This window comes from Mangifera indica, chromosome 6, assembly GCF_011075055.1.
Source record: "Mangifera indica cultivar Alphonso chromosome 6, CATAS_Mindica_2.1, whole genome shotgun sequence".
NCBI lineage: Eukaryota > Viridiplantae > Streptophyta > Magnoliopsida > Sapindales > Anacardiaceae > Mangifera > Mangifera indica.
In genome coordinates, this window is record NC_058142.1 from 7,845,471 (window position 1) to 7,870,562 (window position 25,092).

Consider the following 25,092-nt stretch of genomic DNA (forward strand, 5'->3'; position numbering starts at 1 on the left):
TGATTTCACATGATGGATGCTCACTGGCAAGCAGGACGGTCCTTTCTGCAAATAAAACATTAATTTCACATTTTTGAAATGACACGACCATGAATTCTCAAGCAGCTATCGCCTTTGCTTCTCAGGTAATTTTCTCTTCAGGAAGTGGATAATCTTAGATACGTTCTATGTTTTGTCATTGTATAAAGGTAAGCAATAAGATTACATTTGGTAATCTTAAGTTATGTCGAGTGCCTGAGCCTTAAATTTATATTATCACATTTTCGTCATCAGTTACTAATATCCCCAATTGAAATCTCTCTCTCATATTAGTGGAAATGGAGGAAGGGAAAATAGAATAATGAGACTCGGACCTTGCTAAATGATCTTGCTAGCCTCAAATCAAGGTCGCTGACAAATCATCTTATTATATGGCAACATCAGAGAACAGGACAAAAAAGGTCCAATGCTGTCATCATCTCCACCTGATACGAACCAAGATCTCCCAAGCTCTTCTCAACTTTGATTCTGCATATGTGCAAAGAGATGATCTTCTGGATTCTCTAAGAGCTACAATTGCCATCAATTCACAGGTTATTTCTCTCTTCTCCTTTTTTCTCAATTTTTGTTTTTATTTTACAGCATAAACGGTAGAAGTTTGAATGAAATCCTATGTTTTGTTATTTTTATGACAAGCAAAACTTTTATAACCTTTTGAAAAAATAATGAAAGCATTAGGTGTCTTGGTAAGTATTAAAAAATCTCATACTGAATATTTTTCTGTTCTTTTAAGCTGCAGAAAAAAAGTCATGCACAATTGTAAGTATTAAGAAATCTGATGCCGAATGTTTGCTCAAAAGGACTTGGAACATTGCAGAGTCTCCTCAATCAGAAATTCTGTTTCACTGCAAGATTCGTAACTGCTATTTGTCCATAGGACAACATACATAACATTACAAGGTTTTCTCATATTTAGATGATAAAATCATGTGCAGACTTGATAATTTTGCAAGTAATATAGTTTTTGAATCCTATGTCATAGAAATGACCATTATTTTGTATTTTAAAACCATAGTTTTATTTTCCAATTATGGTGCTTCAGCTGGTAAATTAGTCTGGCTTTTGGTTAAAAGAAAATTGCAGATGTAAGACTAGCCAGCCAGATTGTCTGGTAGGTGCTGATTGCCATGAACGACCAGCTCCGCTTCAAGGGTTCATTCTTTCTCAGGTTCGAAATTTCTACAGATATAGTTTTAATGAAGAACCAAAGTTTTAGGTAGTGGTGAAGTGTGTTATTCATTTTTAAGGTTTATCCAACTCAGTTTCTTCATGCAACTGGCTGCCTATGAAAGAAAGATAATCGAATCTCTTGTCATTTGCTCAAATCGATCATCTCTTATTCCCCATCTTGGGTGAAATACTGAAAATAGAATGAGGTATATGTTAGGCCAAACGACTATTTCCCACCCAAGGTATGCTGTAATGACAAGTTTCCCCCCTTTAACTATGGAAATACCAAACACCCACCCATGGCCAGTTAAAAGTAACGGGGTTAAGGGTAAAATTGTCATTTTCTCTATAATATTAAAAAATAAACTAAAATATAATTTCCTTTTGCCCCCCTAAAGTTTGAAAACAAAAATTTCCCCCCAGCCTAAGTTTAAGAAAATGGCAGTTTCACCCTAGGGTTTGGTTTTGAAATCTCCGGCGACCTCTCCGGCTCCGTTGCCGACGGCTTCTCCCTCCCGAAGAATCCTCTCCTTCCGGTGATCGGTTTCCTCCCATTTGGAGGCCCGATCGTCGCCGGAAAAGCGGTGGGAGACGAAGAACTTCGTCGGGGAAGACGAAGTTCTTCGTCTTCCCAGACGAAGACGAAGCCGTCGTCTTCGTCTGGGAAGACGATCGTCTTCCCAGAAGAAGACGGTTGTCTTCCCTGGGAAGCCGATCGTCTTCCCAGACGAAGACGACGGCTTCATCTTCGTCTGGGAAGACGAAGAACTTCGTCTTCCCCGACGAAGTTCTTCGTCTCCCACCGCTTTTCCGGCGACGATCGGGCCTCCAAATGGGAGGAAACCGATCACCGGAAGGAGAGGATTCTTCGGGAGGGAGAAGCCGTCGGCAACGGAGCCGGAGAGGTCGCCGGAGATTTCAAAACCAAACCCTAGGGTGAAACTGCCATTTTCTTAAACTTAGGCTGGGGGGAAATTTTTGTTTTCAAACTTTAGGGGGGCAAAAAGAGATAAAATTTTCAGGCGTTAGGGTTCTGTTAAATTTAACTGGCCATGGGTGGGTGTTTGGTATTTCCATAGTTAAAGGGGGGAAACTTGTCATTACAGCATACCTTGGGTGGGAAATAGTCGTTTGGCCTATATGTTACTACCACTTTCTTTCTTTCATTTCATATCTTAGTTAATTGCCCCTAAGTTAGGAAATGTGCACTCACTCAACATTTTTTTAAATTTTTTATTTAGAAAAAAATTGAATGGTAAACTTTTCCCCACATCACCATTCAACATAAATTTGTGCCAAGACTGAGTTTAAAAGTAAGGCAGATTTAGGGTACCTGAATCAATCATAGACCTTGATTTCTTGACAGGCAAATTTAGGCGTTGAAGATAGGAGGATGTCGAAGAGTGGTAGACGGGCACGAAAGAAATCAATGTTGTTAGGAAAAGTGATGGGATTGTAAAAGAAAGAAAGGTTGCGTTCTATGAGAGATGGCAGGGAAAGCAGAATGAAGTTTGTGGGGAATTGTAATTGGCATAGTGATGATGACAGGTTGTATAAAAGAGAATTAGGTCGGGTTAGGTTTCGTCGGCTTCGATTGCATTAGTTCAGGTGCCTGAGTTGGATTTGATTTGTGTAATTAGGTTGGAGGGATACGGGTTTGGGTGGGGCGGATGTGATATTTGGATTTAGGATCTAGTCTAGTGTTTGGGCCGATTGGATTGGATGGTTTTAATTGAAATTGGGTTGGGCTAATTTGCTTTGGGGTGTTTAAATGGTAATTGGGTTAGATCAAATATGAGTGGAGTGGGCTTAGAGACACAAGTTGGGATTAGGCTACACTGTTTTAAAAGAGGTTAGTTTAAATTGAATAGGTTTGTTTAGGTTTTTTTACTATCATGTTCGGGCTTGGTTGGGTATCGGGCATTGAATTTAATAGAATCGGACCTGTGTTTAATTAATTGGATTTTTGTTGGGTTAATCTTTCACGTATCCCCTAAAATCCACCAACTTCATCTTGGGGACACTGCCATCAGACAAGTGAGTGAATTCCAATAGTTGGATCTCACTGGAATCGTCCATTTTTTCACTGTATTCTGCTGATTCACCGTTATGAACTTCCGTTGTGTTGGTAACATTGTCGAAATTATCCACTTTAGCTAGATCAACTTTCTTCCTCTTTGTTTCTCCAATTAGGATTAGGATACCTTTCTTCCTCTCTATGGCTTGTATGTCTTGTAACAACCAAATTCTCTCTTGGTTTGCCACGTGAGCCCTTTGATTCTAGTGGCCCATGAAGCTGATAGCTTGCCACCTGTTCTTTTCCCTTGCTGCCATATGTCTTGGGTATCATTCTCTTCCTTTGATCTCTCTTCTTGTGAGAAACATATATATGAAATATGAATCCTAACAATATTGTATACCAATCAAAATTTATGCCACAAGAAATAATATTGTATATTCTTTTGCAATGATATTCTCTAACGGTTGTTCAGTTCAAGGTCTCTGATAATCTAATTTTTATTATAAACATTATCTTATTTGATTTATTAGATAATATTAGATTTTGATAATCTTATATTACTAATAATAATACGATAAATAATTTAAGAGATAATTTGATTACCATCTTCACTTTAGGTATTAAAAAATTATTAAAATAATTTTTATTTTGTTACAATTCTATTTTAATTTATTTATTAGGACAAAATCACCCTTATTTTTAATTAATATAGACGGAGAGTAATTGTGATAACTGGGATGAAGAGGAGATGGTTAGATTACCATGTAAATTGCAGAGTAAATTGGGAACAATTTCTGTTCTCTTTTTTTAACATATGAAATGTGTTTCTTTTCGATAAATGTGCTTCATATTTATTTTAAGTTATCGGTACAACCTTGAAATTTTTCTTACTATCTTTGAGCCTTTTTAATTTCAGAAATATTTCAAAAACACAAAAATGCATAGGTGCTTCCTAGATTTTAAATCAAGAAAAAATAAAATTAAAAGTTGCCTAAGAGGAAGAGGCTAGGGCAACAGTTCCTAAGGCAGCCCTTTGTGGTAAAAATGACAATTTAATCCCTAAGGCTAGGTTCGGATATTATATACCAGTTATGAAAATTTTTAATTACATTGTGGTCCCTATATTAGTATTAAGATACCATAACTCCATATCATCAGCAAATTTGACTTTGAGGGATTCAAATGTCAATTTAATAGCACTGAAAGAGACCAAAACTTAAAATTTCGTTGCATTCATAATCTATATATACAAATTGGACAGCTACACATTTTTTAATTTTTTATCCGCCCTTTAATCTTGCAGTCCAAGTTTTCTCTTCAAGAATGATGTGTTGTTCTTCCACTTCACACAACAAAATTAAGAACCTTTGTTTGCTAGTATAGAGGTGTCTGATATGCACTCAAAACTCTCCAACAAATTACATAAAAAAAAAAACAAATTATAAAGAACAAATTTTGTTATTGAAAGGAAGATAGTTACAACCACTGATTTCGCTAATCAAGCGCTTCGCCTGATTATTACAAGGCATGGAATTCCAACCATCACAACAAGGTATTTTCATTAGCCAACAAAAATATGCAAAAAAGGTGCTTAGAATATTCAACATGGAGAATTGCAGGTCCATAAGCACGCTGGTGATGCAAAATGAGAAGTTGAGAAAAGATAATGGAGCTGAGAAAGTTGATGAAAGTTTATACAGGAGCCTTATAGGTTGTCTAATGTATTTTATTGCAACAAGGCCTGACACCATGTTTGCCGTAAGTTTGCTATCCAAATTTATGCATTGTGCAACTGAGGTACACTTTAAAGCTACCAAAAGAGTGCTTAGATATGTCAAAGGCACTACTAATTTTGGTATCATGTTTGAGAAGTCAGAAAAGCTGAATTTTCATGGGTATGCCGATAACGATTGGGTAGGATCTTGTGATGACATGAAAAGTACTTCAGGCTATGTTTAGCTTTGGTTTCCGATGTTTTTCCTAGAGTTCTAAAAAGCAAGATGTTGTAGTTCAATCCACAACAGAGGCTGAATTTGTTGCTGCCACAGCTGTTGTGAATCAAGTTTTATGGTTGAGGAAGTTGCTATCAAATTTGAAGCATGTGCAGGAAGAAGCCACAAAGATTTTTGTCGATAATCAAGCTACTATAGCTATCTCTAATAATCTTATGTTTCAAGGCAAAACGAAGCATTTTAAGATCAAATTTAACTTTATTAGAGATGTTCAGAAAAGCAAGGAAAATGCTTTGGTGCATTGCGGAACTGATGTGCAACTTGCTGATACTATGACTAAGGCTTTGTCAAAGACTAGGTTTGAAGAACTTTGGAGGAAGATTGGGGTTTGCAGCAGAAGAGGCAAGGAGGAGTGAAGGATTTGATGCATCTTTTGCTGACAATTCAACAAACCATAACGATAAAAATCACAACTGATTTAAGTTGTGTTTGAATGTTTCAAGTTTTTTTATAATTTTAGTTTGGATATTATTTTATTTTTGCTAATTTGTAGGAATTTTTCTAGATTTAGTTGTTGAATTTTCTTGTAAAAATTGAAGTGTTATCAATGAAGAAATTAATCAGTTCAGCTTTCATCAAATACATTGAGTGATTTTTTTGGTTCAAAAACCAACAGGTGTATGATAAGAACCTTAAGCCTTTCACAGCAGATAAGTATGGAGGTGTTCGAGGTGATCAAATTGCTTAGGTTTGCTCGAGTCTTCCACCATTTGTCCCTCTCATTTCAGTTTGCAAAGGCAGTTTTCTTTTTTATGTTCACATGAATTTCTTCATTTTGTTTCAAATTAAGCCAAAATACCCGGAAGAGTTCTTGATCAGTGAGTGGTTTACAGCACCAGCCTTGAGGTCAGATCACTGACGTTTACGAGCAACAAGAGAACCTACGGTTCTGAAATTGAAGAGACGTCATTTACTTTCTCAATGGATGGAAGGCTAGTTCTTGGATTCAAAGGAAGCAGTGGTTGGTATCTTGATTCAACTGGCTTCCATTTATCCAATAATCAATCAACAAGACTCCACAAGGTCCAGAAGAAGTTTCAGAAACTTTCAAGTAAGGCTTCAAAATAGTCTGCTGCCAAGGAGACTCAGAAAATCTCAGATTTAACACACAGTATAACTAGGGTGTGTTATGAGCCAATACTTAAAAGGGTGAACACTTGCATATAATATATATTTAATTCATACAGCATATATTTTGAATTTTTAGTTGTATCTCCATTGCTACATTTCTGAATAAAACATAGCTTTTATTCAATAAGCAGCCTCAACTATAAATATGCATGTAACTATTTGTCAATCACAAAACTTGAAACCAAAGTATTTTCATGCCTTGGAAAAGAAGAGAATCAAGACATACCCAAACCACTGCCACTAGAAAATTCAAAAGGTAACAAAGTATAGAAAATATATGAACCGGAGACGATGAAATCAAATATGTAGGCATTACTTTGGAAGGCTGTACTTTGGAAGAAAAAATGTAATCCACTATTAAATAAAGTAAGGGAAACACCCAAGTTTAGAATTATGGACTAATTGAACCTAATTGGGAAGATCGATAACAAAAGTATTATACTCTAGAACTTACCTCTTAAAAAGATTGGATAAAACAACAATTTCGTACTCATGGAAAGCATAACACTTAAGAAAACACTAACACCAAGGATAGTCTCCATGATGACCCAGACTTTAGGAAATCATATAAAAATGTGTTTGGTTTAGGTTATATTTTATTATTAAAAATAAAATATTATTACAAAGATAAATTATCTAAAAAATTACAGAGTATAAAGTGTTATTGTATTAGATAAAAATTGTTAAATATAAATTATTATTGTGTTTGGTTAAATGCAATAAAATATTACTAATATATTACTTTACTTAAATGTTTTTAGGTATAATTATTTTAAAATATTATTCATATTGTTTATTATATTAATTGAAAACAAGAATATTATTGTCCTAAAGAATTAATAAATAAATATAAAAATATAATAAAATAAAAATTATCTTAATAATATTTTAATACCTAAGGTAAAGTTAATAATAAGCGTATATTTTATATTACTTATCACATCACCATTAATAATAGAAGATTATCGATATATCTTATATTAGTCTTTTTACGAGAGTTTCTTGCCTCTACATTTTAGGTTGATTACTGACAATAAAATGTCATTCTCATAATCTTTTTCTTCTTTTGAGTCATCCATTCTAACCTCCAAGGAAGACTTTTCCCATTTTTTGGCAATCTTTTGTATTTCTCTTTTTTAAGATAAGAATACTTAAAATTAGGATTTTCACACCAAAAAGTGTAAAAGACCCTGTCAGCCATGGCAAATGCTTTCTTAAGATTAGCAATCTTGAGGTCATCTTGTCCTTGTTTAGGTCCTTTTGCTGCTTTCAAAGTTTTCTTGAATTACAACATATTCTTGCACGAACTCTAGGTGAAGATGATCCATGAACCTTTTGTGTTCCAAGCAAAGATTGTCAATACTAGCTCTATAGCTTTGGTCCACACCATGCAAGCTATTTCAACAATATCTACTTTTTTTACTCTAAAACACACTCAAGTCACATTTCTTCTTTAAACTATTTAATCCTTGCTTTTTCGTGGGAAGTATTAAAAGCCATAAAATATGATTTTTCTTCCTTGTCTCATTTTTCTTCCTCTAAGGGACCTAGGCCCATGTAAGAGTTGGCCAGGCCCGCTCTCAAATTTAAGAAAGTTTAAAGAAAAATGTTTAGGTGCATCCTAAAAAAATAAAAAAAATGAGTTACTTAAACTCACTATTAATTGTAAACAACTTTGAAAAAAAGAAAATTAAAGATATACTTCTAGGCCCAGCCTCAAATGAGTCTAAAATTATAATTAAATAATATATTTGTGTTGATGCAAAATAATACCCAAAACCTAGTGCAAAATTAAATTAAACAATCACTCAAACACTTATTTAAGTGTAAAATTGAATTAGACCATCACATAACTTTGGTCCACACCATTTAGGTGTATCTCTACAATATTTATTTATTTTTTACTTTAAAACACACTTTTTCTTCTATGACTCACTTTTCTTCCTCCAGTTATTTAATCTTTGCTATCATGATAAGTTTTAAAGATAATTATTGAGATTTTTCTTCATGATTCTCATCCCATAAGTCAAGGGTGGACCTAGGCCTATGTGAGGATTGGCTCAGACCCACCCTCAATTTTGAGAAAGTTTAAAGAGAAATGTTTAGACCCACTTTGGTAAAAAATTTAAAACGAGTTATTTAAACTCACTTTTAATTGTAAACAACTTTGAACAAAAAAAAACTTTAAAATATATAACGAGACCCACTCTCAAATAGGCCTAGAATTAGAATTAAATGATATACTTGTATTAATACAAAATAATACTCTAAATCTAGTGTAAAATTGAATTAAATCATCACACAAACACTCATTTAAGTGTAAAATTAAATTAGACCATTACATAGTTTTGATCTACGACTCACTTATCTTCCTCCAACTCTTTAGTTTTTGCTTTTGTGGTATGTTTTAAAAGCCAATATTAAAATTTTCCTTTATGGTCCTCATCCCATAAGCAAGGGCAAACCTAACCCTATGTGAGGATTGGCCCAAATCCACTTTCAAATTAGAGAATATTTAAAGAAAAATATTTAGACCCACCCTGGAAAAAAATTTAAAATGAGTTACTTAAGTTCACTCTCAATTGTAAACAATTTTAAACAAAAAAAAAAAAAAGATATATTATTAGACTTACCTTCAAATAGACCTAAAATTAAAAAAATTAAAAAATTAATTGTAAACAATTTTGAACTAGAAAAACTTTAAGATATGTTATTAAACCCACCAGCCAATGGACCTAAAATTATAATTAAATGATATATTTGTATTGATATAATAATATTTTTAAATCTAGTGTAAAATTGAATCACACAAACACCATATTGTATAAAAAACCAAAGTTTTATATAAATTGAAATCAAGAAATTAATTTCATAAACAAGATTTTTTACTTCGTACCGTCAGCTTGATTTTGGCAACCACCTCACAATTTTATTTCCAAATACATGGTTTTAATTTTTTTGAAAAATGATGTTAAAATATATAATTGATATTTAATTATTCAAATATTTGAATATAATATTTTAACTTGATTTTTTTATCAATGTACAATAAAAAGTATAGATCTTTAATTTGAATGATTAAGTTTTGATCTATCAGATATATTTAAAATTATAAAGCCTAAATATTTGACTACTTATTTGGTCAATTTAAATCAATTTTTTTGTAACTCTGTATGTATTTTACTTGTATTATAATTGTGATTGAGTTATAAATTTGTGCAAAATAATTTTCAAGAATTATAGCTAATGTAAATGCATTTGATTATATTATATTTAACTAAGTTAATCACTAGATCCCCATGTTTTTCTTTTGCTCAAGAATTGGTAGTTTTTATTTTTTAAATTTTCACTATTTATTGACAGACAATAATAGAGTTGTAGAGATAGAGGTGAATCTAAACCGAGCCATTTCAGTCTTAGAAGTTAGTTTAACTCGATTCAACTTAGTTCAAATTTTTTAATTTGAATTCAAACTGAAAAGTTTGACTTGTTTTTTTGAAAGCAAGTCAAACTTAAGCTAAAAGATATTCAACTTAATTCATTTTGAGTTCAACTCAAATTCATAGCATGAATCAGTCATTTAAATTTGTAACTTGGTTCAATTTGAATTCATAGCTTGAGTCAACAGTTCAAATGTATGACTTAATTCAGTTTGAATTCATATATAGAATCAATAATTTTGTTTATCATTTAAGTAAAACAACGTTGTTTTACTAATGTGCCACAAATTCAAACATCGATTCAAATAAAATCGAATCATAAATTTGAATCATTGATTCAAACTAAACTATTTTTTATTTGAATTAAACTTGAATCAAAAGATATTTATACTCAACTCAGTTTGTACCCACCTTAACGCGGAGGGCTCTCTCTACCAAAATTATGGGTCTGCCACTACCCATGGGTGATTCGAAAGCTTGATTGTAGAGGAAATATATTTGAGCAAATGTTTATGTGAGAAAGGGTAATGATTAGACAGAATCACAAAAATAGTGAAAATAGATTACATGGCAGGCCATCGTGATGATCAACTTCCATGGTTGTGTAGGCTTCAATACACAATCAAGGAAGTAATAGTCTTTTTATATAATTTGTTTAATTAAAATATTATTTTTAATTTTTAAAAAATAAAATATAGAGATAAAATAATTATTTTATTTTTTAATACTGTCATTTCATTAATAAAATTTAATTTTAGATGAAATATATTAATTATATATAATTTTAAATAAAAAATATTATTTATACCAATTAAGGCTGAAAAAAAAGGGTAAGACTATACTTTGGGAGAAAAAACGTAATTCACTATCAAATAAATTAAGGGAAACTTAGCAGCCTCTAGAGATTCCTTTGATGGCCTGTCTTAATTTACATATAATTTCTTTTTGGGAAATTGAGTTCTTACTACTTTTATCTTAAGCCCCAAAAATTATGTCCCACTTCAGGAATGTTGAAATAACAAAATTTCGCATGTTAAGTCTATAAAATCCAAAAAACTCACATGTCATCTATTTCTATTTGTGTTTTTGTTAACTTTTAAATAAATTATTGATTTACCATTTTCTAATTTAACGATGAAAACACCCATTTAAATTAAGGCCAAAGGATTATTTTTACTTAAGTTTAGATGTATTTTCAAAGTCAAATCCATAAAACTTGAAAAGTTAAAAGTCTCATTCATTTATTTAAAATCTCAATTATAGTTAGGGTAAAATCGTTATTTAATAAAAAATTTTAAAAAACTAATATTTTATTACGTTTGCTCCATTTAGTTTGAAAATCTCTTAATTCCCCCACTTAAAGTTTGAAAAATCAACATTCCCCCATAGGGTTTGCAAATCATCATCGGAGACGATCGTTTTTGGCCACATTGGTTGTCCTTCTCGGTTTAAATCTCCTTATCGATCATATCCCAACTATCATTGAAACTTATTTCCTTCGACAAAGACAAAATCATCTTCATTGAAGTGTCTTCATCTTGGACAAAGATGATGTCTTCGTCCAATAATAAGACGATCATTGGAGGTCTCAACCAATGGTGGTCTTCATCCAAGACGAAGTCCACAACTCCTTCGATGCTGATCGAAAGTCCAAATGGGAGGAAAGAGACCGTCGGAGGGAGAGGATACTTCGAGAGGGAGAGACCGCTGACAATGGAGCCAGAGATGATGCTGAAGATTTCAAAACAAAACCCTATGGTGAAACTGTCATTTTTTAAAACTTAAACTAGGAGAAGCCTTTAGTTTTTAAAGTTTAGGAGGGCAAAAAAAGATAAAATTTTAAGGAGTTAGGGTTTTGTTAATTTTAACTGCTTATGGGTAGGTATTTAGTATCATCAAAGATAAAGGAGGAAACTTGATATTGCAACATACCTCGGGTGGGACATTGTTCTTAAGCCATTTTTTATTTGAAAAGTTGGCAGCCAACCAACCTTTTGGAGTATAGGTGTGCCAAACTTTTTTGAAAGAAAATTGGTTGGCCAGGTGGGCCAACCAACTTTTATATATAAAATTTTTTTTTTATAATGGTCGGCCGGGTGGGCCAACTAACTTTTATATATAAATTTTTTTTTTATAATGGTTGGCCCATATACAAATTTTTTAAAATGAGTTATTTTAAGTTCACTCTTAATGGTAAACAACTTCAAACAAAAAAAAAAATTAAGATTAATTGTAAAATTATAATTAAATAATATATTTGTATTGATACAATAATATTTTTAAACCTAGTGTAAAATTGAATCACACAAACACCACATTGTATAAAGAACCAAAATTTCATATAAATTGAAAAATAATGTTAAAATATATAATTGATATTTAATAATTCAAATATTTGAATATAATATTTTAACTTGATTTTTTTATTATTGTATAATAAAAAATATAGATCTTTAATCTAAACGATTAAGTTTTGATTTATCAGTTAGATTTAAAATTATAAAGTCTAAACATTTGATTACTTATTCGGTCAATTTAATTAATTTTTTTGTAAATCTTTATGTATTTTACTTGTATTATAATTGTGATTGAGTTATAAATTTGTGTATGATATTTTTCAAGAATTAGATCCTACACAAATTAATTGAATAGGTAATGTAAATACTTTTTTGTAAATCTTTTGATTGAGTTACATTACCTATACATTTGTGTAGGATATTTTTTGTAAATTTTTATGTATTTTACTTGTATAGGTAATGTAAATACTTTGGATTATTTACATTAGATCCTCATGTTCCTTTTTTTCTCTCTTGATGGTGAAAAAGTTTCTCCACTAAAAAAATTAATTGCGTTATTATATTATTTCTTTTGCTCACTATTTATTGATAGACAATAATACGGCCGTAGAGATAGAGGTTGATTTAAACTGAGTCGTTTTGCTTTTAGAAGCTAGCACAATTTGATTCAACTTAGTTTGAATTTTTTAATTTGAATTCGAATCGAAAAGTTTGACTTGTTTTTTGAAAGCAAGTCAAACTTCAGCTAAAAGATATTCAACTTAATTCGGTTTGAGTTCAATACAAATTCATAGTCCGAATCAGTGATTTAAATTTTTAACTTGATTCAACTCGAATTTATAGCTTAAGTCGATAGTTCAAATGTATGGCTTAGTTCAGCTTGAATTTATATCTAGAATCAGTAGTTTTTTTTATTATTTAAATAAAACAACATTATTTTATCAATGTGTCACAAATTCAAACTATCAATTCAAATAAAACCAAATCATAAATTTGAACCACTGATTCAAACTAAATTATTTTTTTATTTGAGTTGAACTTGAATATAAAAATATTTAAACTCAATTCAGTTTATATCCACCTTTACTCCGGAGGGCTCTCTACCACTAGCCATAGGTGATTCTAAAGCTTGCTTGTAGAGGAAATATATTTGAGCAAATGTTTATGTGAGAAAGGGTAAAGATTAGACAGAATCTCAAAAATAGTGAAAATAGATTACATGGCAGGCCATCGCGATGATCAATTTCAATGGTTGTGTAGGCTTCAACACACAATCAAGGAAGTAATAGTATTTTTATATAATTTGTTTATTTAAAATATTATTTTTAATTTTTAAAATAATAATTTTAAAAATAAAATATAAAGATAAAATAATTATTTCACTCTTTAATACTGTCATTTTATTAATAAAATTTAATTTTAGATGAAAAAATATTAATTACATTTGATTTTGAATAAAAAATATTATTTATACCAATTAAGGCTGAAAAAAAGGTAAGACTATACTTTGAGAGAAAAAATGTAATTCACTATTAAATAGATTAAGGGAAACTTAGCAGCCTCTAGAGTATTTGTCATTATATTTAATTATATTAAAAATTAAAAAATATCAAATTTATTTTTTTTTTAAGATTTTAAAACTAACAATTTTATTTTTATTTAAAATTTTTTAATTTTAAAAATTTATATATTTTTTTAAATTTAGAGTTTTTTTTATTCATTCAATTATCATCTTTAACGTCGATGACCCTCTCTCTCTCTCTCTCCATCCTAAACCGTTAATCAACGCATAGAAAGAGATGTGGAAACACTGGCAGCTGCTGGAGATCTTTTCTTTTAATTTTGTTCGTTCTTCTTTCAGAGGAGGTTGCAAGGCTGTATCATGGGAAAAATTTTCTGGATTCTTGTTAGAAGAGTCTAAAGAGGCGGCGCTTTATTTAATAGTGTTCACATTTGCTTTCGGGAATCTGCTTTTCTTAATTTTCTGCAATTGGTTGCTTCACACTCATTCTTCATTATCTTGCTTTATTAAAGACCTTGCTTTATAAAAAGACAAATTAAAGCAACCAATAAATTGTAAAAGGGGCTGCAATTATTTTGCTTTCAGGAATCTGCTTTTCTTGATTTTCTGCAATTATTTGCTTTACACTCGTTCCTACAAATATTTTTTTATACAATAAAACTATGTATATCTATTTTACGTATATAAATATATATATATTTATATATGTTATTATATAATTAAATAATTTTAAATTAAATAAATTGGATAGTTCCTGAAAATAGTTTTGACTAGTAGTTCTTGAAAATTTGCCTACTTCGATTCTACAAATTTGGCTAACTACAAATACATAATAAAAAAGTGACTTTGATTCACTGTTTAGACTTGTGGTGCTCACCTTTGTTGACTGATTCAAATAAATTGGCACAAAATAAACAAGAACACCCATTTCTGTTTTGATCAGTTTCATAACATCTTTCATTATGGCTGAATTCCTTGTGCAGATGGTGTTGGAACAATTTGCTTCAATCACTCGTCAACAGGCAGAAGAAGGGATTAGGCTGATTGCAGGTGCTGGCCAAGAAGTTGAAAGGCTTCAAAGCAACTTCCTGTCCATTCAAGCTCTGCTTGATGATGCTGAGAACAGACAGGCTAAGGAAGACGCCGTGAGAGTTTGGTTAGCCAAGCTTCAAGATGTGTCTTATGACATTGACGATGTGTTGGATGAGTGGAACACGAAGCTTCAGAAATTGAAAATTAAGAAGGCTGAAGCTGCATTTAATCCACTGAAAAAGGTATGTTTCTTCATTCTTCACTATCTCAGTTGTAGACCATTGGTTATGCGCTACAACATTGGTGTCAAGATAAAAGATCTTGATAAAAAACTTGATATTATTGCTAAGGAAAAAGAGATGTTCAACTTTAGATCAACGATGGAGGGTAACAAAGAAATAAAGCGACCAACGACAATCTCTGATATTGATTTAACACAGGTTTATGGAAGAGAAGATGATAAGAATAAAATTGTAGATTTATTGTTGGGTCAGAGTAGTTGTGTGCAAGACCTCTGCATCATCTCTATAGTAGGGATGGGAGGAATTGGTAAAACAACTCTTGCCAAAGTAGTTTTTAACAATGATAAGGTGAGAACTCATTTTGAGAAAAAAATATGGGTATGCGTTTCTGAGCCTTTTGATGAGCTTAGGATTGCGAAAGCAATTCTTGAATCTCTTACAAATAGTGCACCAAACTTAGATGTGTTACAAACTGTGGTGCAAAACATACGTCAAAATTTAGAGACAAAGAAGTTTCTTCTTGTCTTAGACGATGTATGGACTGAAGATCCAAAAAATTGGGAAAATTTGAAACTTTCTCTTACATGTGGTTCTCCAGAAAGTAGAATTTTGGTGACCACACGAAAAGAAAAAGTTGCAAATGTCATAGGAACCACCAAAATTATCTCACTAGGGGCACTTCTTGAGGATCAGTGTTGGTTATTGTTTAGGGGAATTGTTGGAAAAACCATGGAAGAATCTGATAAATTGATGGAAATTGGTAGTAAACTTGTCCAAAAGTGTAAGGGTTTGCCGCTTGCTGTAAAGACTTTAGCTAGTCTTTTGCATGATAAAGAAACTTATGATGAATGGGAAAAAATCTTACAAAGTGAAATTTGGGAATTAAAAGAGATAGAACAAGAGGTTTTTCGACCTCTACTATTAAGTTATTATGATTTACCCTGTACTTTGAAAAAATGTTTCTTATATTGTGCCATTTTTCCAAAGGATTACAACATAGACATAGAGGAATTGATTCGGCTATGGATGGCCCATGGTTATGTGAAGTCAAAGCCAAAGCCAAATAAGGATATGGAGTTAGTCGGCAAAGAGTATTTTGAAACCTTATCAATGCGTTCTTTCTTTCAAGATTTTGAAAAAGGACCTCTTGAAATTAGAATAAGGTCTTGCAAAATGCATGATATGGTACATGATTTTGCTCAATTTCTTACCCAAAATGAATGTTATGCAAAGGAGGTTGCTAGTGTCGGGGGGCTAGAATTGGACTCTATTAGCGTTAGACATTCAAGGATAAAGATTCAAGAAGGGGCCTCATTTCCTAGCTCCATATTTACTAGAAAGACTTTTCTACGTAGCCTTATGGTTGATTGTAATTATGGTGCTAACCCTAAGATAGTTTTGTCCAAATCAGTTGATCAGTTGGCATATTTAAGGTCACTATCTTTGAACAAGTGCTCCATTGAAGAGATTCCTGTAGAAATAAAAGGGTTAATACACTTGAGGTATCTTGATTTGTCAGGAAACGATAAAATAAAAAAATTGCCCGAAACATTGTGTGAGTTACACAATCTACAGACCTTAGACATTAGTTCGTGTAGTGGTCTCAGAAAACTACCTCAAGGGATGGGAAATTTAATTAACATGAGATGTTTGTTGAATTGGGGAACTAGTATAAGTCACATGCCAAAAGGTTTAGAACGATTGACTGGTCTACGAACATTACTATTTGTGATAAGTGATGGCAGTCATGGTAGTAAAGCATGCTCCATTGAATGTCTTAGAAACTTCAAAGGCCTCCAAGATCTTGGTATAAAAGGCTTTGGAAACTTGACAGATGCAGCTAAGGTCAAGGGAATAGAATTAATCAATAAGAAAAACCTGCGTGATTTGATTGTACACTTTGAGAGGAGTAACAATGCGGGGCATGATTATGAAGAATTTCTTGAAGCGTTGCAACCACCCCCAAATTTAATGGAGCTATCGCTGCGAAATTATAAAGGCAACACTATGTTCCCTAATTGGATGGTGTCATTAAACAAATTGAGAAAGTTAACTTTGGAGGGTTGTACAAACTGTGAGCACTTGCCTCCTCTGGGTAAGTTATCATCCCTTGAAATTCTTTCCATATGGGGAATGTGGAGACTGAAAAGAGTGGGTAATGAGTTTTTGGGAATAGAGAATGATACCACATCAGCATTTTCATCAGTAATTGCTTTTCCAAAATTAAAACATCTACAGTTTATTGGTATGCGTGACTGGGAAGAGTGGAATTACGATATTACGAAGAGAGGAGACGAAGATATTACAATCATGCCATCTCTTGAGACCTTGCAAATTTCAGGCGGCCGCAAATTGAGATCACTGCCTAACCATCTTCGTCAGATGTCAACGTTGAAGAAGGAATTTCTTTTTTGTCCTCTTCTCGACGAACAGAGAACCGATAACTCATCATCATCTTCAGCAAGCTATCAACTTCAACAATGATGCAGTACTTGTGCAAATATACAGACTTTGAATTCTCAAACACCTAGGGATGCCATCAATATAACTCGCAGGTGATTTCCTCTCTTATTTTTTTAATAGTAATTTAATTGTATTCTTTTTAATTTTTGGAATAAAATCAAGTAATATTTAATACTTGTACCATTGCAATTGTAAAAACCAGGAATTTTAAAGCTACATATTCGTACATTGATTTTTCATGGTGGATGTTCACTGGCAAGAAGGATTTTCCTTTTTCTGCAAACACAGCATTGATTTCGCATTTCTGAATTGACAAGACCATGAATTCTCAAGCAGCTATTGCCGCCTTTACTCTGGTAATTTTCTCTTCAAGAAGTAGATAATTTAAGATACATTCTATGTTATGTTAGTGTATAAATGTAAGCAATAAGATAACGTTTGGTAATCTCCAGTTATGTCAAGTGCCTGAGCTTTAAATTTATAGTATCACATTTTCCTCATCAGTTATTAATATCTCCAAATTGAAATCTCTCTCTAATATTAGTGGAAATGGAGGAAGCGGAGATTAGAATAATGAGACTCAGACCTCGCTAAATAATCTTGCTAGCCTCAAATTAAGGTCGCTGACAAATCATCTTGTTATATGGCAACATGGGAGAACAGGATAAGTGGATGTCCAATACTTTCATCAATCTCCACTCAATACTAACCAAGATCTCCCAGGTTCTTTCTCAACTTTGATTCTGCATATGTGCAAAGAGATGACCTTCTGAATTCTCCAAGAGCTACAGTTGCCATCAGTTCACTGATAATTTCTCTCTTCTCATTTTTACTCTATTTTTGTTCTTATTTCACAGTGTAAAGAGTCAAAGTATTGAATGAAATCCTATGCTTTGTCATTTTTAAAACAATTGAAACTTTTATAACCTTAATGAAAGCGTTAAGTGTCTAGGTAAGTATTAAAAAATATCATATTGAATCTAATGCATCAAGATGTCATTCTGATAGCCTAAGCTTGATAATTATCACCATCAAACAATAGCGCTGTAATAGATGAGAAGGTTGAATCATTTATTTGACAGCTGTTATGATTTTGGTTTAATGTTTTTGTTTTGCCTTGTGTTTATGACCTTATTCAACTTACAAATCGCTCAAGATAATTGCTTTAGTACCAATTTGTTGTTGTATTGAACTGAATGAAAGCAAAACAAAAAGAAAGAATTATTATGAAGCACAAGAATTTTGGGACTGGAAAATTATTAATATTATCTTGATTCATGCATATCCTTAAACACAAAAAATTTTAAATAGAAAAACTAAAAAATGTCTTTATAAATAAACAACTAACTTCCTAAAGACTTTCCTAGTAGGCTTATTCTTCATTTACATCCTAACAACATCACAGTTTTACATATCAGCAGATCTATCAACAGCTTGCAGTTTCAAGTCACAGAGATGTAATTTTCAAAAATGGTGTTGTTCAACCATTTTTTGGGGCAATCAGATGAAAAATGAAGATATCCTTGTGTGCCTGTGGCGCTAGCCAGCAAGGTAGTGTTGCCATCCTTTCAAATGTTAGGACTGACCTATTTTAGGAACTTTGCTATTTCTCGGGTTCAAAATTTCAAAGCATGTTATTATTAATCAAGAACAGAAGTTCACATACATATTCTAATTCAATTCCATATGTTTTTTCTAGTTGCAGAACTTAATGGCATAGTATTGTTGATCAAACTGTCTCTTCCACCAACTGGCATAAATAGAACGTTCCAAGAATCTTGAGTCACCACTCTTAAATGTAAGGCTAAGGCCAAACTTGTCATCTTCAGATAATGCTGGATATAAAATCAGGTACTCTCCGTTTCCGTCACCACTTGTTCTCTATATTATCATCACTCATACCTGAAAACCATACCCTTTTGTCCATAACATCTTGGTAATCTTTTCATTCCTCCCTTCAGCAGTTCTCTCTCCAACTTCTTGTAGTCTTTATGGTTTGAGATGCAAATTCAATATTTTTGCAAATTACTACATATTTTATATAAGTTTTTAGGTGTCTGACGATTGATGAATATCCGTTGCTAACAAACTTCTGAAGCCCCACAATTGAAATTCTTCTTTTCTCCATTTTTTATGGGTTAAATGAAATAGGACTGAAGTTTTAATTTTTCACATGTACTTCTGTTCATTTCTTTTTGTTACCATTGCATTGACTCCATCCATGTTGTTTATGATAAGAATGTTAATCCTTTCACAGCAGATAAGCATGGAGGTGTTGGAGGCAATCAAATTTCTCAGGTTTGCTCTAGTCTTACCCTATTTGTTTCTCTGATTTCAGTTTGCAAAGGCAGTTTTCTTTATCATACTCACATGAATTTTTTTATTTGTTTCAGATTATGCTGCAATGCCCAGACGAGTTCTTGATCAGTGTGAGTGGCCACTACAGTGGTTTACGGTAGCAGCCTTGTGATCAGATCACTGACATTTAAGAGCTACAAGAGAACCTATGGTCATGGAGTTGAAGAAGAGACCCCATTTACTTTCTTAATGGATGGAGGGCTGGTTCTGAGTTTCAAAGGAAGGAGTGGTTGGTATCTTGATGCAGTTGGCTTCCATTTATCCACCAAAATTATCTCACTAGGGACACTTATTGAGAATAAGTGTTGGTTATTGTTTAGTTGAATTGATTTTTTGGGAAAAACCATTGAAGAATCTAATGAATTGGTGGAAATTGTTAGGAAACTTGTCTAAAAGTGTAGAGGTTTGCCACTTGCTGTAAAGACCTTAACTAGTCTTTTGCATTATAAAAGAACTTTTAATAAATGAAAAAATATCTTAGAAAGTAAAATTTGGGAATTAAAAGAGGTAGAACAAGAGGTTTTTTGACCACTACTATTTACTTATTATGATTTATCCTATACTTCGAAAAAATATTTCTTATATTGTGCTATTTTTTCGAAGGATTATAAAATAAATATAGAAATATTGATTTGGTTATGGATGGCCCATGGTTTTGTAAAGTCAAAACCAAATAAGGGTATGGAGTTAGTTGGTGAAGAGTACTTTGAAACCTTAGCAAATGTGTTCTTTCTATCAAGACTTTGAAAAAAGAACATATGAAATTAGAATAAGGTCTTGCAAGTGCATGATATTGTACATGATTTTGCCCAATTTCTTACCCAAAATGAATTTTATGCAATGGAAGTTGCTGGTGTTGGGGAGCTAGAATTGGACTCTTCTTGTGATAAAGTTAGACATTCAATGATTAAGATTCAAGAAGGGGCCTCATGTCCTAGCTCCATATGTGCTGGAAATACTTTTTTACGTAGCCTTGTGGTTGATTGTAATTATGGTCACTAACCCTAAGATAGTTTTGTCCAAATTAGTTGATCAGTTGGCATATCTAAGGTCATTGTCTTTGAATAATTGCTCTATTGAAGAAATTCCTGTAGAAATAAAAAGATTCATGCACTTGAGGTATCTTGATTTGTCAGAAAACGGTAGTATAAAAAAATTGTCTGAAACATTGTGTGAGTTACACAATCTACAAACCTTAGACATTAGTCGGTGTGGAGCTCTCAAAAAACTCCTCAAGGGACAGGAAATTTAATCAACATGAGGCTTTTGTTGAATTGGGCAACCATTAGTATAAGTTACATGCCAAAAGGTTTAGAGCGATTGACTGGTCTACGAACGTTACAAGTATTTGTGATAAGTGATGGCAGTTATGGTAGCAAAGCATGTTCCATTGAATGTCTTAAAAACTTCAAAGACCTTCAATATCTTAGTATAAAAGGCTTTGGAAAGTTGACAGATGCAGCTATGGTCAAGGGAATAGAGTTAATCAATAAGAAAAACCTGCATGATTAGAGAGTAAACTTTAAGGGGAGTAACAATGAGGGGCATGATTATGAAGAACTTCTTGAAGCGTTGCAACCACCCCCAAATTTAGTGAGGCTATGGCTGCGAAATTATAAAGGCAACACTATGTTCCCTAATTGGATGGTGTCATTAAACAAATTGAGAAAGTTATGTTTGGGGGATTGTATGAACTGTGAGCATTTGCCTCCTTTGGGTAAGTTATCGTCGCTTGAAATTCTTTTCATATGGGGAATGAAGAGAGTGAAAAGAGAGGGTAATGAGTTTTTGGGAATAGAGAGTGATACCACATTAGCATCTTCATCAGTAATTGCTTTTCCAGAATTAAAATATATGATTTGATGATATGGAAGACTGGGAAGAGTGGAATTACAAGTCTACAAACAGGGGAGAAGATGATATTACAGTCATGCAATCTCTTAAGACCTTGGAAATTTCAAACTGCCTCAAATTGACATCACTGCCATACCACCTTACTCAGATGACAAAGTTGAAGAGTGAATTCTATAATTGTCCTCTTCTGGAAGAACAAAAAACTGATAGGTTGTCGTCATCTTCACCAATCATCAACTTCAACAATGATGCTGCATATGTGCAAAGGCACTAACTTTGAATTCTTAACTCAAACACCCAACAGTGCCATCAAACCTGCAGGTAATTTCCTCTCCTTTCCTTTTTAATTAGTTATTTTATTACATTTTTAAATTAATTTTTGCAATAAAGTCAGGTATTTTAAATGTAAACAAACCAAAAATTTGATAATTATATTTTCTTACATTTTAATCATCTTTTTAAAAAATTATGCACTATGTAGTATATTAAATGGAAAACGTTTTTAAAATGAAGGATTTTTGGGTGAGATTCTATAGTGTTAATGCTTCATAATTTGGTCTTAAATCCTAGTTTCAACAGAATTTTGATCATTATCACTTCATTTTGGTTTCGCAACATTGTGCTGTTCTTTCAACTTACCTCATGCTAAAGTTTTCTTTTCTTTTCAAGCAGCAGGAACCATGAAGTCCTGCAGTGGAGGCATCTTGTGAAAGAAATGTTGAATATCAGGCACAATTTCAATTTTCAAACTGAAAGCGCTTCATCAGGTCGTCATGGTCTTATTTAGGGAACTGTTATGTTGTTGGTTGTGAATTGAAATAGGTAATTTGGGCACAGAGAAACTTGTACTTGCAGATCAACTTTTACTGAATTTTTTTTATTGTAACTTTGTTGATCAGTTAAAGTTGTCTTATGCTAAAGTTTTGTCTTTTTTTTTTTTTTTCACTCTGCAGCAACTGAACAATCATGCACTTAAGACGTCTTGTGAAAGATGCATTGGATATCATTCACCATCATTGCAATGTAAAAATTGAAAGGCTTCATCAACTCTGCTGTGATTTTTTTTTGCTGCAATTGGATTCTAGTGCTGTTGAATGAGAAATGGGCTAGGCAACGTGGCCTCATGGAATCTTATATAATCTATTTGATTGTGATACAATATTACTCAAAATCAGTCTTAGCATCCTCTGATCGTACTTTGAAATTTTTAACTTCATAATCTGGTCTTACATCCTATTTCAAGAGAGTTTTGGTCATTATTACTTCATTTTCATTAATGTGGCTTTGTGTTGCTCTTTTAAAGTTATATCATGATAAAGTTTTGTTTTGTCTTCTTTTCTTCTCAAGCTGTAACCAGGGAATCCTGCAGTGGAGACTCGTGAAAGAAATGTTGAGAATCAGACACCATTGCAATTTTGTCTTTAACTGATTTTGTTTTACTTTTGTAGGTGCATTGTTATGATACAGATAGGTGTTATGATCTTGTTCGATTGAACTGGGTAATTAAACCAACCTTCTTCATTTGAAAGTGACTTTTTTAGCCTTGGTTTTAGCTTGGTCAGTTTCTTATTTTCTTTGCAACTCAATTATTTTTTCTTTGCATTTCTGTTTTAACATTTTTCTTACAGATTAACATTGTTGAACAGATCATGGGATACGATTTTGGACTAGTGGTTGAAGGGATTTTAAGATCAGGGACTCAAGAATTTTAACTTTGAAAGTTGAGGAGCTTGAACTACTTCTAGTGGGATGCTTGGAAACCAAGTGAGATGCTTGTTGTGTTTCAGATCTGTGATTAGGCTTCTGTCTAAGAGAAAGTGAAATTTAGTTGTGCAATAGGAAGTGTTAGATTGTGTTTAATTTATGCTTTGTAATAGACAATGAGATAGCTTCGTAGTGGATTTGATTTTCCTGGACTAGGTCCCATAGATGTAGGTTATTCCGTTTGTAGTTGAACCATGTAAAAATTTACTATCTCCCATTTACATTATTGCATCTTTAATTTGTTTATGTTGTCTATGTTATTTGTGCATTGAAGTGCAATTCAATCTTAATTAATTTTGAGCTGAATAATGAGTTAAAATAATAAAAATTTTATTACTCACTCAAGTGAGATTGTTCATTGGGTATCAGAGTAGATTTTAAATTTGTTTATATTTAGTAAATCCTCTTAGACTTAGTTTTTGGATACCTGATTTTGTCTTTTTGTTGTCTCATTTCTCTCGCATCTTTATTTTGTTTGTTTTCTCTTAATGAATTTATTTTTGATAAGGCGGTTCAATTACTTGGATCACCAATGTTAAAGATAACTAGCTAACCATATTGGAAGACAAAAATGGGAGCATTTTTCAAATCTACTGATGAGAAGGTTCGGATATCTACTGTAAATGGTTGGGTACATTTTGGTTTTGTTGAAGCTGAACTTGAACTTTCTAACTGAAATTCTAGGACTATTCGTGTTGTCTTTGCTTTCATTAACCAATCGAAAGTTATAGCTAACTGCAAAACTGCTGAACTAGTTGTTTGATGTTTGATGGATCTCCATTATTAACAAACTTTTAAAACCCCACAATTGAATTTCTCCTTTCCTCCCTGTTTATGGGTTACATAAAATAGGAAAGGTTTAATTTTCTGCATGTACTTCCGTTCATTTCTTTTTGTTTATTCATATTTTGAGTAACTGCTAAGCTGTTGTAGGAAGGTGGGAAGGATCAGAGGCAAGTGAGAAAAATGGAGTATAATATTTGTACGATGGGGAGGGAATGGAGGGAGAAGCTGGGATTATGGAATCTTCAATGGTGTGAGACATCAAACTTGGTTACGACCATTGCATAGACTCCATCCACGTGGTGTATGAAGCGAACGTTAAGCCTTTCACAGCAGATCAGCATGGAGGTGTTGGAGCCGATCAAATTTCTCAGGTTTGCTCAAGTCTGACTCTATTTGTCCCGCTGATCTCAGTTCACAAAGGGAGCTTTCTTATCATCTTCACTTGAATTTTTTCGTTTTGTTTCAGATTAAGCTGCAGTAACCAGAAGAGTTCTTGATCAGTGTGAGTGGTTTACAGCAGTAGCCCTGTGGTCAGATCACTGACGTTTAAGAGCAACAACATAACCTATGGCCCTGTACGGAATTAAAGAAGGGACCTCACATGCTTTCTCAATGGATGAGGGCTGGTTGTGGGTTTCAAGGAGTGGTTGGTATCTCGATGCAATTGGCTTCCATTTATCCAAGAAACAATCAGCAAGAACCCAGAAGGCTCAGATAAAGTTCCAGAAATTTTCAAGTACAGCTTCAAAATCGTCTGCTACCAAGGAGACTCAGACAATCTCAGATTTAACACACGGTATGACTAGGATGTATTATGAACCAGTACTTGGATGGGTGAACTCTTGCATTGAATATATATTTAATCCATACAGCTTATATTTCGATCTTTCAGTTTATCTCCATTGCTACATTTTTGCATAAAACATAACTTTATGCACTAAGCAGCCTCAGCTACAAATGCG

At 32.7% G+C, this 25,092-nt stretch overlaps 2 protein-coding genes and 1 pseudogene across 14 annotated transcripts in view; all 3 read left to right on the forward strand.

The window, feature by feature from the left end:
* Positions 1 to 1,018, forward strand: part of LOC123218267 (putative disease resistance protein RGA3) — a 48,372-nt gene extending 47,354 nt beyond the window's left edge. Inside the window, exon 4 of the mRNA XM_044639597.1 lies at positions 840 to 1,018. The gene's annotated coding sequence lies outside the window, so the exon portion shown is untranslated. The remainder of the gene's footprint in view (positions 1 to 839) is intronic.
* A 13,373-nt stretch (positions 1,019 to 14,391) lies between these two features.
* Positions 14,392 to 20,257, forward strand: LOC123218269 (putative disease resistance protein RGA3). 13 transcript variants are annotated; one of them, XM_044639602.1, is made up of 7 exons: positions 14,392 to 17,460; positions 17,571 to 17,724; positions 17,913 to 18,091; positions 18,774 to 18,919; positions 19,074 to 19,219; positions 19,626 to 19,666; positions 19,762 to 20,257. In XM_044639602.1, the coding sequence occupies exon 1, from the start codon at positions 14,594 to 14,596 to the stop codon at positions 17,387 to 17,389; it is 2,796 nt and encodes a 931-aa protein (XP_044495537.1). In that variant the 5' UTR covers positions 14,392 to 14,593; the 3' UTR covers positions 17,390 to 17,460; positions 17,571 to 17,724; positions 17,913 to 18,091; positions 18,774 to 18,919; positions 19,074 to 19,219; positions 19,626 to 19,666; positions 19,762 to 20,257. The 13 variants fall into 13 exon arrangements, with proteins under 13 accessions (XP_044495537.1, XP_044495536.1, XP_044495533.1 ...); XM_044639601.1 differs by having other exon boundaries at positions 18,787 to 18,919; XM_044639598.1 differs by having other exon boundaries at positions 18,790 to 18,919; positions 19,068 to 19,219.
* A 3,658-nt stretch (positions 20,258 to 23,915) lies between these two features.
* LOC123219013 lies at positions 23,916 to 25,051 on the forward strand (annotated as a pseudogene).
* Positions 25,052 to 25,092: the final 41 nt, after the last annotated feature.